Source organism: Bison bison, unplaced genomic scaffold (genome assembly GCF_000754665.1).
Source record: "Bison bison bison isolate TAMUID 2011002044 unplaced genomic scaffold, Bison_UMD1.0 scf7180017864324, whole genome shotgun sequence".
Taxonomy (NCBI): Eukaryota; Metazoa; Chordata; class Mammalia; order Artiodactyla; family Bovidae; genus Bison; species Bison bison.
Window position 1 is genome coordinate 5,268,578 of NW_011494896.1, and position 12,327 is coordinate 5,280,904.

At 37.7% G+C, this 12,327-nt stretch overlaps 1 protein-coding gene across 8 annotated transcripts in view; it reads right to left on the reverse strand.

Annotated features, from left to right (window-relative positions):
- The window catches only part of ANKRD42 (ankyrin repeat domain 42), a 56,162-nt gene that overhangs the window by 33,516 nt on the left and 10,319 nt on the right, over window positions 1-12,327 (reverse strand). For all 8 annotated transcript variants that reach the window (XM_010853200.1, XM_010853198.1, XM_010853199.1 and 5 more), the window contains 3 exons: window positions 6,909-7,016; window positions 3,152-3,271; window positions 2,198-2,333 (listed from right to left, as the gene is read on the reverse strand). In XM_010853200.1, coding sequence (XP_010851502.1) covers window positions 2,198-2,333; window positions 3,152-3,271; window positions 6,909-7,016 — 364 coding nt within the window. The remainder of the gene's footprint in view (window positions 1-2,197; window positions 2,334-3,151; window positions 3,272-6,908; window positions 7,017-12,327) is intronic.

A 12,327-nucleotide genomic window follows, 5' to 3' on the forward strand; every position in this document is an offset into this window, starting at 1 on the left:
AGGTCTTCTCCAACAACACAGTTCAGAAGCATCAATTCTTCGGTGCTCAGCTCTCTTCACAGTCCAACTCTCACATCCATACATGACCACAGGAAAAACCATAGCCTTGACTAGATGGACCTTTGTTGGCAAAGTAATGTCTCTGCTTTTGAATATGTTGTCTAGGTTGGTCATAACTTTACTTCAAAGGAGTAAGTGTCTTTTAATTTCATGGCTGCAATCACCATCTGCAGTGATTTTGGAGCCCAGAAAAATAAAATCAGCCACTGTTTCCACCGTTTCCCCATCTATTTGTCATGAAGTGATGGCACCAGATGCCATGGTCTTAGTTTTCTGAATGTTGAGCCTTAAGCCAACTCTTTCACTCTGCTCTTTCACTTTCATCAAGAGGCTCTTTAGTTCTTCTTCACTTTCTGCCATAAGGGTGGTGTCATCTGCATATCTGAGGTTATTGATATTTCTCCCAGCAATCTTGATTCCAGCTTGTGCTTCATCCAGCCCAGCATTTCTCATGATGTACTCTGCATATAAGTTACATAAGCAGGGTGACAATATACAGCCTTGACGTACTCCTTTTCCTATTTGGAACCAGTCTGTTGTTCCATGTCCAGTTCTAACTGTTGCTTCCTGACCTACATATAGGTTTCTCAGGAGGCAGGTCAGGTGGTCTGGTATTCCCATCTCTTTCAGAATTTTCCACAGTTGATTGTGATCCACGCAGTCAAAGGCTTTGGCGTAGTCAATAAAGCAGAAATAGATGTTTTCATGGAACTCTCTTGCTTTTTCCATGATCCAGCAGATGTTCCCAATTTGATCTCTGGTTCCTCTGCCTTTTCTAAAACCAGCTTGAACATCTGGAAGTTCACAGTTCACGTATTGCTGAAGCCTAGCTTGGAGAATTTTAAGCATCACTTTACTAGCGTGTGAGATGAGTGCAATTGTGCAGTAGTCTGAGCATTCTTTGGCATTGCCTTTCTTTATTCATTTTTATTATTATTATTAATAATAATTACCCCCTTACCACCATACAAAGGCAGACACTTTTGTCTGTTTTATTTGCAGTGATATCCACAGCACCTAGGGACTGATGGACAGATGCTTTAAAAATAAATTTTGAATTAATAATTTTTAAGAGAGAGATCTGAATATAAGCAGTATAGTCCTGAGGCCACATTCTTAACCTCTACATTATACTATTAAAAATATACTATAAATGGTTATAAAATAATTATACATTTTTTAGAATGTATAGTTTTAAAGAAATAAAAGTTGAATGTTTTTTCAATGAGCAGTGAACAATAGACGAACGAAGTGATCAGGCAAATTCAATAAAGTACTAAATAAAAATGAAACCGCCCCTTACCTTGCATTACAGAAAGGTCGGTGATAGGTGGGCTGGAGATTTAAACGTAAAATGAAATAATAAAATTCCTAGAAGATACTATAAGAGTATCCTTGGGAATTCCCTGATGACCCAGTGGTTAGGACTCCACGTTTTCACTGCAGAGCCCAGATTTAACCCCTGGTCAGGGAACTGAGACACCTCAAGCCGTGCAGTGTTGCCAAGGGAGGAAAATTTACACACACACACACACACGCGCGTGCACACACACACAAAAGAGTGTCTTCACCTAGTAGGAAAAGACTTTTTAATAAGATTCAGAAAACGCTAACCATAAAGGAAGAGCTTATTAAACATTAAAATTAAAACTTCTATTCATCGAAAGATATCTCAAAAGAATGAAAAGGCAAGACATAGAAAAGATAGTTAAATGGGAAAGATAGTTGCAACGCCTGTGACAAAGAGCTTGCATCTAGCATATATAAAGACCCCTATAATTCAATTAGAAAAAAGACAGTTTAATAAAAAAAAAAATGCAGAAGTTTCACACTGGTATTTCACAGAAGAAAATAACTAAGCAGCCATTAAACATATGAAAAGATGTTCTACATCGCTAGTCATCAGGGAAAATACAAATTAAAACCACAAAAATATATTACTACATACTCAAAAGAATGACTAAAACCAAATAAATAAATACATTTTTTAAAAAAAATGTTCATGTCAAATATATTTTACTACCTCAGTTTTGTTAGGAACTATTAGAATGATGACAGTTTAAACTTCTTAAACATGATTCAAACATTTGAAAAGTTTATATTAATGAAAAGTCAAAATGTTTGCTTTTGCAAATACCTGGAAGGTTTCCGTTGTAGTCCACGTCCTCTACACTACATCCCCATTTCACGAGAAGCTGCAAACAGCCAAGCCGCCCATGAAAAGCTGCATAGTGCACAGGTTTCCACTCTCTCTTATCAGTCACGCTGGGATCCTAGAGATAACATTCACAAGGACTCAGTTTCTTCCAATTTTGCAGCAAAAACACTAAGTCTAGCAGCTTAATTCTACAAATGAGAACAAGAAGCTGTTATTAAAACTGTAAGGCAAACACTAAATATAACAGAAATGTTTACTGCAACCACTGATTTGAACATATGAGCTAAAATAAAATACTAATGATATTTTAAAATCTTTTTAAAAAGATTATAACTTGCCACGTAGAAACTGTTTCTAAAAAGGTACTTAACTAGTCATTTTACAGGTCACAAGTTCCTGACCAACAAAATGAAAGATGGATTCAAATGATCAAATCATACCTTGGGAATGTAATCCAAGAGTTAATGAAAAATATTTAATTCCTATAAGAAGTTATTTTTTATAACCACTGCAATTTTAAAAATAAATATTACAATAAATGAAATTTTTGGAGATATAAATCACTTTGTAAATTAGTTCATGAACTAAGAGTTACAAAAGAAACATGGGTAAACACATATCAATTCAAAAAGGTTACAATTGCTGGTTAAGATGTGTTTGAAAGCCTCAAAATCTTCCCTGGTAAACTCTGAACTCATATGAAGGACCTAGGGCCTCTGAAATATTTTGTACCACTAAGCTGTTTTTTTTGTTGCTGAAGATTTAATTAAATTATTGCTCCCATGTTTAAGGATGGGAAAGTTAAAAAGAGAGATCAAATTATGTCCAGAGTCTTATGAAGGATATAAAAAGTCAGGAAGAGATAACCAGACTACCAAATGTTAGTCCATCTATATGATTATACATTCTCACATATTAACAGGAACACCTCACCACTCCACTTCGGAGCATTATTTGTAAAGTGAAAGAATGTCCATGTGTTGCAGCAAGGTGTAAAGGAGTGCATCCACGATCATCTTGAGCTGCCAGGTTGGCTCCATTGATTATAAGAGCCTGAAGGCAGAGAAATAAGAAGGAATGTATGTGAACACAGACGCTAAATCATGCAGATGCAGATTATTTAAAGGCAAGCAATTTATTAATATATAGCTAAGCTATTACATAACTTTTTTTCATGTGTGCTACACGCAAAGTCTAAGAAATTCTTAGCCAGTCCTAAGAAAAAGCTTGAAATCCTTTTTAAGATTACCTAGGAGACACTCATAACTGATTTCACATTTTGATTTGAGTATGTACATATACTCATATACGGAGAAGGCAATGGCACCCCACTCTAGGACTCTTGCCTGGAAAATCCCATGGATGGAGGAGCCTGGAAGGCTGCAGTCCATGGGGTCGCTGAGGGTCAGACAACTGAGCGACTTCACTTTCACTTTTCACTTTCATGCACTGGAGAAGGAAATGGCAACCCACTCCAGTGTTCTTGCCTGGAGAATCCCAGGGATGGAGCATCCTGGTGGGCTGCCGTCTCTGGGGTCGCACAGAGTCGGACACGACTGAAGTGACTCAGCAGCAGGTACATATAATTCATAAATTTTTCATGAGCACAGATTAAAATTAACTTAAATAATTTAATGCTAAGCTAATAAAACTGAAATTTAAACTTCCTCTATTCCAAAAGCAGGATCTTTTATTAACTGGGTTTTTAATATAATAAAAGGACTTCACTATTAAAGTGACCAGTTCTAAGCTCCAAATCAAACTTCTAACTGCATCTGAGGAGATTCCATATGAATTTACACTTGGCCCAGTTTCTATATATGGGTTATGGAACATACACAACATGTCCCTCTATATAATATACAGAGTAATTAGTTTAAAAAATTATTAGCTAGCATTTTTCAATTTTATCTCCCTCAGACCTTTTTCTTTTCTAACCAGCCTATATTTACCAGTATCTCAGCTAAAGTTTACTTAGTCATAATTCCTACCAAGAGTTTTAGGAAGAATAGTTTCCATGATTTTGGCTGACTCTCATTAACAGACCAGTCAATAATCATCACAAACCACATACCAAGGGCTTACTACGTCACTACAAAGAATATGAAGATGTACTAACTTAGGGAATTAGGATATATGTAGAGACAAAGATAATCAACTATACAAAGCAGTCCTTAGTAAGTAAATGCACAGCACAGTACCCAAAAGCATCACAAAAGCTCCAAGAATGAAGAGATCACTTTGAGGAAGAAAAGGACAATCAAGACAGAGAGAATGGCTCAAACGAGTGCTTAGGGGAAGGCAAGCATCAAGTAAAACTTCATTTGACCCTGATACCCCCTTAAGTTACTACTGTATTTGTACCTTCCTTCCATTGCCTACTTTTCAAATTAACACCTCAGTGCCTGAATGTAAAGTCCACCTACAAACCGGATGCTATCTCTATCATTCCAGAAATACAGCCAACCTCCCACTATAGAGTTCTCCAATTCAATGGCATTTCCTTAAGTGTTGTTCCTTTTAGTTTTATTCTGTAACTGATACACTACCTGACTTCTTCAGCTTCTTCCTTCATTTGCAGTCGATGCATCCTGGCTCTCTATCTCTCTTTCTCCTCTGAATTCTTTACTCATTTCACTACTTGCTTCCATCCCCACTAGAAACATGCTTCAAAACTCAATTCTCCAGACACTCTTCTCTAAGCTTTATTTCTCCTGAAATCTTGCTCCCCAGTGCCCTTTTCAACCGCCTAGACCATCTGTACCTGAATGACTGACTGGCACCTTAAACTCAACATGGGCCAAATTGAACTCAACATCCTTCCTCCCAAATCTCCTCTTCCTCTCAGATGTCCCTATCTATAGTGCCATAATTATCCGTCATTCTGACTCAAAACCTTACAGTCTCACTATACTTTGTCAGTGCTTACTTTGTAAGATGTTTTAAATAATTTTATTTGTTTCTCATTGCAACCAACTAATCTTATCCTCTACGGTTAGTGATTATACCAAAAGTCTCCTGATCTTCTTGCTTCCAAACTATTCATTCTAGATAATCCTGGATGCATCTTGCTAAAATAACTTCCTAAAATACTGTTTTCATTACCACATTTCCCTGTTAACATACATGTGCATGTGTGTAATATGTGCATATATATATATATGCACACATATATACACACATATAAAAGTCTCTTTCCTATACAAATGAATCTTTATTCTATTACTAAGACATTTTACAAATCTGGCTTATCTAAACTTAGTTCAGAACAGTTCACATAACAAACCATCTACACTCAGTCAAACTCTTACAATAGTATATTCCTTGAACACACCACACTTTTCCAATTCAAAGATTTCACACAGAATTATAGCATAGATGTTAATAGGACAAAGTCTGAATTCAAACTTCGGCTTTTTCACTAACATAGGCAACATACTTAACTCTGAATCTGTTTCCTAATTTACATGAAAGGAAACTCAAAACACCATTGTATTAAATTAAGTGATGCATGGGAGACTGTGATTGACAAAAAGTGTTTGATAAATTTAATCACTATTTTTCTTTTCACATTCCCTACATATAATGCTTCCTCACAAATTATCTTCTTAAAATCAACTCATTCTTTTAGGATTAGCTGAAGTTTCATTTGGAAGTTTCATTCCCTCCATTTATGACTCCTCTATCTCAAGTTCTACAGTTCTTCTCATCTATACTTTCATGAGCATCTTACTCAAAGACTATGATGTGTACTGTTTTGTAACTCACTGAGTAAAGGTCCTGTCATTGCAAATAGAATCTCAGGCTTCTTACAGTTAGGGACTGTTTGCTTATACGATTTCGTATTCCTCCAAATTTCAATCCTTTCACTACATTTTTTTCAACCTATTTACTCCAATAAACTAGATCCTGACACATATTAATGTGTAACTCTAGCTAAGGAAATACATTAAATGAGGAATTTTAGGCATGGTAATCTGGACATGACTGTAACAGCCCTTAAAACAACCCAAACAGATAGCCAACTACTTTAGAGAGAAAATAATTTCAGATCTTAAACAATCTGTTTGAGTGATTTGTTTTGTTGTTGTTTAATCGCTCAGTCCTGTCAGACTCTTTGAGACCCCATGAACTATAGTCCGCCAGGCTCCTCTGTTCATGGAATCTCCCAGGTAAGAACACTGGTGTGGGCTGCGATTTCCTTCTCCAGAGGACTCTTAACCCAGGGACTGAACCTGCATATCCTGCATTAGCCGGTGGATTCTTTACCACTGAGCCACTAGGGAAGGAATTTCTAAAGCAATTAAATGTATTGACTTTTTAAAAAAGTAACCAAAGGTTTCCCTGGTGGCTCAGTGGTAAAGACTCTGCCTGCCAATGCAGGAGACATGGGTTCAATCCCTGATCCAGGAAGATCCCATGTGTCGTGGAGCAACTAAGCCCATGAGCCACAACTGCTAAGCCTGTGCTCTAGAGCCCGGGAGCCCCAACTATAGAAGCCTGGGCACCCTAGAGCCTGTGCTCCCCAACAAGAGAGGCCACATCAATGAGAAGTCTGCATGCCGCAACCAGAGAGTAGTCCCCACTCGCTACGAGAGAAAAGCACATACAGCAATGAAGACCCAGGACAGCCATAAATAAATAAATAAAATTATAAGAAAAACAGAAAACGTAACCAAGTTATTATTACCTGCATACAAGCATCCTGTCCCCTGATAGCAGATATGTGAGCTGCCGTCCAGCCTCTTGCAGTTACTTGGGAGATATCAGCTCCATGCCAGAGGAGCCAATGAAGACACTACATTAAGAAAACAACCATGTTAACCATGTTAGCAGGATGTAACATTTTTATATCTTAGTCTATCATCATAAAATACTACATGGTTAACAACCATGTTAACCATGTTAGCAGGATGTAACATTTTTATATCTAACATGTTAACCATGTTAGATATAAAACACGTTAACATGTAAACATGCTAACATGTAAACATGCTAACATGTTAACCATGTTAGCAGGATGTAACATTTTTATATCTTAGTCTATCATCATAAAATACTACAGCCTGAGAAGCATCACAAATGAATGAGGGCGCAGGTATAAGAAAAACAAAAGCACAATCACAGTGATATGGTAGCCCACATCTGGCCTTACTGTTGGGTAAACAATACGGAGTGGTAGGAGATGAGGAAAACTGGAGACCACCTTCCTTGTCCATAAGGTGAAATGCTACACTATCCCAGTCGGTTTTTGCGCTGAATGAAACGCTGGTCCAAATCTTATGTTTGACCAATACTTTACAAGCCAAACAAAACATATCTGTGGTTAAATTCATTCAACAGCCACCAATTTACAACCTCTGCCATAGGTTTTGAAATGAGTCCAGAAAATTCTATATCAGAGCAAACACTGTTATTCTGAGAAGGCAATGACAAAAAACCATCCAAAAGAAAGAGAAATGCAAGAAGGCAAAGTGACTGTCTACAAAGGGTTTACAAAGAGCTGAAAAAAGAAGAGTAAGTGACAGGCAAGGGAGAAAAGGAAAGATATACCCAACTGAATGCAGAGTTGCAGAGAATAGTAAGGGGAGATAAGAAGGCCTTCTTAAATGAACAATGCAAAGAAAGAGAGGAAAACAATAAAATGGAGAAGATTAGAGATCTCTTCAAGAAAATTGGAGCCATCAACAAAACACTTCATGCAAGGATAGGCACGATAAAGGACAGAAATGATAAGGACCTAACAGAAGTAGAAAATATTAAGAAGAGGTGGCAAGAATACACAGAACTACAAAAAAGGCCTTAAACCCAGAAAACCACAATAGTGTAGTCACTCACCTAGACCCAGATATCCTAGAATGCGAAGTCAAGTGGGTCTTAGGAAGCAATATTACAAACAAAGCTAGTGGAGGTGACGGAATTTCAGCTGAGCTATTTCAAATTCTAAAAGATGATGCTGTTGAAGTGCTGCACTCAATATATCAGCACATTTGGAAAACTCAGCAGTGGCCATAGGACTGGAAAAGGTTAGTTGTCATTCCAATCCCAAAGAAGGACAATGCCAAAGAATGTTCAAACTACTGTACAAAAATTGAGCTCCTTTCATGTGCTAGTAGCTTAAAATCCTTCATGATAGGCTTCAGCAGTAGGGAACTGACAACTCCAGATGTACAAGCTAGATTTAGAAAAGGGAGAAGAACCAGAGATCAAATTGCCAACATCCATTGGATCATCAAAAAAGCAAGAAAGTTCCAGAAGAACATCTACTTCTACTTTATTAACTATGCCAAAGCCTTTGACTGTGTGGATCACAACAAACTGGAAAATTCTGAAAGAGACGCAAATACGAGACCACCTGACCTGCCTTCTGAGAAATCTGTATGCAGGTCAGGAAGCAACAGTTAGAAATGGACATGGAACAATAAACTGGTTCCAAATTGGGAAAGGACTACATCAAGGCTGTATATTGTCACCCTGCTTCTTTAACTTATATGCAGAGTACATCTTGAGAAATGCTGGGCTGGAGGAAGCACAAGCTGGAATCAAGATTGCTGGGAGAAATATCAATAACCTCAGATATGCAAATGACACCTTATGGCAGAAGAAGAACTAAAGAGCCTCTTGATGAAAGTGAAAGAGCAGAGTGAAAGAGTTGGCTTAAGGCTCAACATTCAGAAAACGAAGATCATGGCATCTGGTTCCATCACTTCATGGCAAACAGATGGGGAAACAGTGGCTGACTTTATTTTCTTGGGCTCCAAAATCACTGTGAATGAGGACTGCAGCCACAAAATTAAAAGACGCTTGTTCCTCGGAAGAAAAGTTATGACCAACCTAGGCAGCTTATTAAAAAGCAGAGACATTACTTTACCAACAAAGGCCCGTCTAGTCAAAGCTATGGTTTTTCCATTAGTCATGTATGGATGTGAGAGTTGGACTATAAAGCTGAGCGCCAAAGAACTGATGCTTTCAAACTGTGGAGTTGGAGAAGACTCCTCAGAGTCCCTTGGACTGTAAGGAGATCTAACCAGTCCATCCTAAAGGAGATCAGTCCTGAATATTCATTGGAAGGACTGATGCTGAAGCTGAAACTCCAATACTTCGGCCACGTGATGTGGAGAACTATCTCATTTGAAAACACCCTGATGCTGGGAAAGATTGAAGGCAGGAGAAGGGGACAACAGAGGATGAGATGGTTAGACAGCATCACCAATTCAATGGACATGAATGTGAGCAAACTCTAGGAGATAGTGAAGGACAGGGAAGCCTGGCTTGCTGCAGTCGATGAGATCAGAAAGAGTCAAACATGAGTTAGTGACTGAATAACAAAAGAAAATAAGTAGCATATTTAAAAAGGGGAGGGAGCCAAATAAATCTTAAGATCTTTTAAAATTAACTTAAGTCTCAACAAATACAGTACTAGAGGTCTGTGCCACATATGGTGTCACTGTCTTTATATTTTCAACTTTGTCGTCTACCTTCAAGAAGTTTCTTTCTTGTGTCATTCAGATACACTGTCACATCAGTCATTATGATAAATCATTTTTTGGAAAGGGTAGTAACTTAGGTATCATCTGTCTATCACAGAGATTAATGGCTGATAAAATATAAGGGGGGTGGTGCTCAACCTCACTAATAATCACAGTAAGTCATTTGTTTTTACTCAACAAATATTTATGGAGTGTATGCTAACACTGCATAGGTAGTGAGGAATAAAACCACTGTAAACATTCATGTACAAGGTTTCTATCCTGAGTAAATATGTACAAGTGAGATTGCTAGGACACAGATAAGTTTCACTTTACAAGAAGCTGCCAAACTGTTCTCCAAAGGGGCTGTATCAGTTTACACTTCTACCAGCAGTGTATGAGACTTCTCATTGCTCCATATCCTTGTCCATATTTACTATTATCATTTTTCTGGGTTATGTTTTTCTTTTTGTTTTGCCATTCTAATAGGTGTGTAGTGGCATCTAATTGTGGTTTTAATTAGCATTTAATGATGTTGAACACTTTTTTCATGTGCTCATGACCAGTCATATATACTCTTTGAGAAAGTGTCTACTGAAACCATTTGCCCATTTTTCATTGGGTTTTTTATTTTACTACTGAATTGTGAGAGTCATACATTCTGGCTACAAGTTCTTAGTCATATTTATGATTTGCAAAAAGTTCCTATGTTTTCATCTAGAAGTTTTATTAAGGTTAAGTTTCACATGTGTTTATGATCTGTTTTCAGTACATCTTCACACACAGTACCAAGTATGAATTAAGGTTCACTTTCTTACATACGGCTGTCCAGTTGTGCCAACACCATTTAATAAAATACTGCTTTCCATTGGACTATATTTGCATCTCCGTCAATAATCAACTGACCAATCAGCAGGACTTCGGAAATGACTAAGTGAGGAGCGTAGTAAATCCTCCCCAAGAAGCAAATGACAAAGCTCGACAAAACTGTCAAAAACAACCATTTGGCCATCCAGTGGTTAGGACTCTGCACTTCCACTGCAGTAGACATGGGTTTGATCCCTGGTAGGGGAACTAAGATTCTGCATGCCAAGCAGCCATGGCCAAAAAAAAAAAAAAAAATTTAAAGATTCTGCAAGGCATATAACAAAATGAGAAGCATGTATCAAGAAATATCTGCTGATTCTAAGAACAGGAGGAGCCTGTGGCATATTAGCCTGGGACTACAAGCATCCTTAGCCCCAGCTTCATGACACAGAAGTTCTACCCAGGTGGACAGCTCCACTGCCCTGCTGAAGAGACTGAGAAGTCCCTGCCCAGGCACATTTTAAAAACAAATCTACTCCTCAGTGACAATCTAGGAAAGCCAACATCAGAACCAGTCATGATACTGGTTGGGGCAAACACAAAACTAAAATCCTCCTAGAAAATCAACAGAAAAATTCAAGAAATGAGACAACCTAAGTTGCTAAGATTTTGAATGCTGATGAAAGTGAAAGCCTCTTGATGATAGCAAAAGAGGAGAGTGAAAAAGCTGGCTTAAAACTCAACATTCAAAAGCCTTGCTAAAATTCCACTTATCCTTTCTGGTCTAAAAAGTTGGGTACATGTACAACGTCATTCATAGCCAGGAAAGATTGAAGAGGTCCCAAGCTGGCTGGACATTCCTGGCTAAGGCCTGAAAACACATGGAAAAAAAAAAAGGCAAGCTGACTTGTAAACTGCTTGGACTTTGAAGACATTCCCCAAGCCATACACAGAATCATTAGCAAGGTGGTTGCCTTAGTGGCTCAAGGTATTTAAGCGCAGCCTCTGATTAACCACTGGCTGACCACTAAGCTATGCTGTCCCAGGGGTGACCCCTATGAAGCCAGACTTTAAAAATAAGAAGGAAATTCCCTGGTGATCCACTGGTTAGGACTCAGCTCTTTCACTGCAGGGGGCACAAATTCAATCTCCAGTTGGAAAACTACTTATTAAGATCTCTCAAGCCACACAGCCAAACTAAATAAATATTTTAAAATAAAAGAATTAAAAAAAAAAAGAACAGTGCACACAAACCGTGAGGGAAACAGATTCCACAAAATTAGTCCAAACAAACCAACATACAAACACAGAACAAGCACCCCAGGGAAGAGGGATAGAGGAAGTAGAATCTGAACCCAGAGGTGTTATGATATACAATCTTAAACATCCACCAGAACGTGCAATGAAGAAAAGGCAATCTCTTCAACAAGTGATGTTGAAAGTTTGACAGCCTCATTAAATCAATGAAGTTAGAACACACTCTCACACCATATACAAAAATAAAATCAAAACGGCTTAAAGACTTAAAAAAATAAGATATGACATCATAAAACTGCCAGAAGAGAACATAGGCAAAACATTCTATGACATCAATAGTACCAACGTTTTAGCTTAGGTCAGTCTCCCAAAGGAATAGAAATAAAAGCAAAAATAACAAATGGGACCTAATTAAAAAACAAGAATGTTGTAATATATACACAGGAAAATGAAGTAAATAGAAACTTTCTCTGAGAGGATACAGATGCTCAACTTAGTCTTCAAAGCTGTAATAAATAGCTTCAGAGAATGAAAAGAAATTATTTTTTAAAGAATTTAATGAATTAAAGTATGATG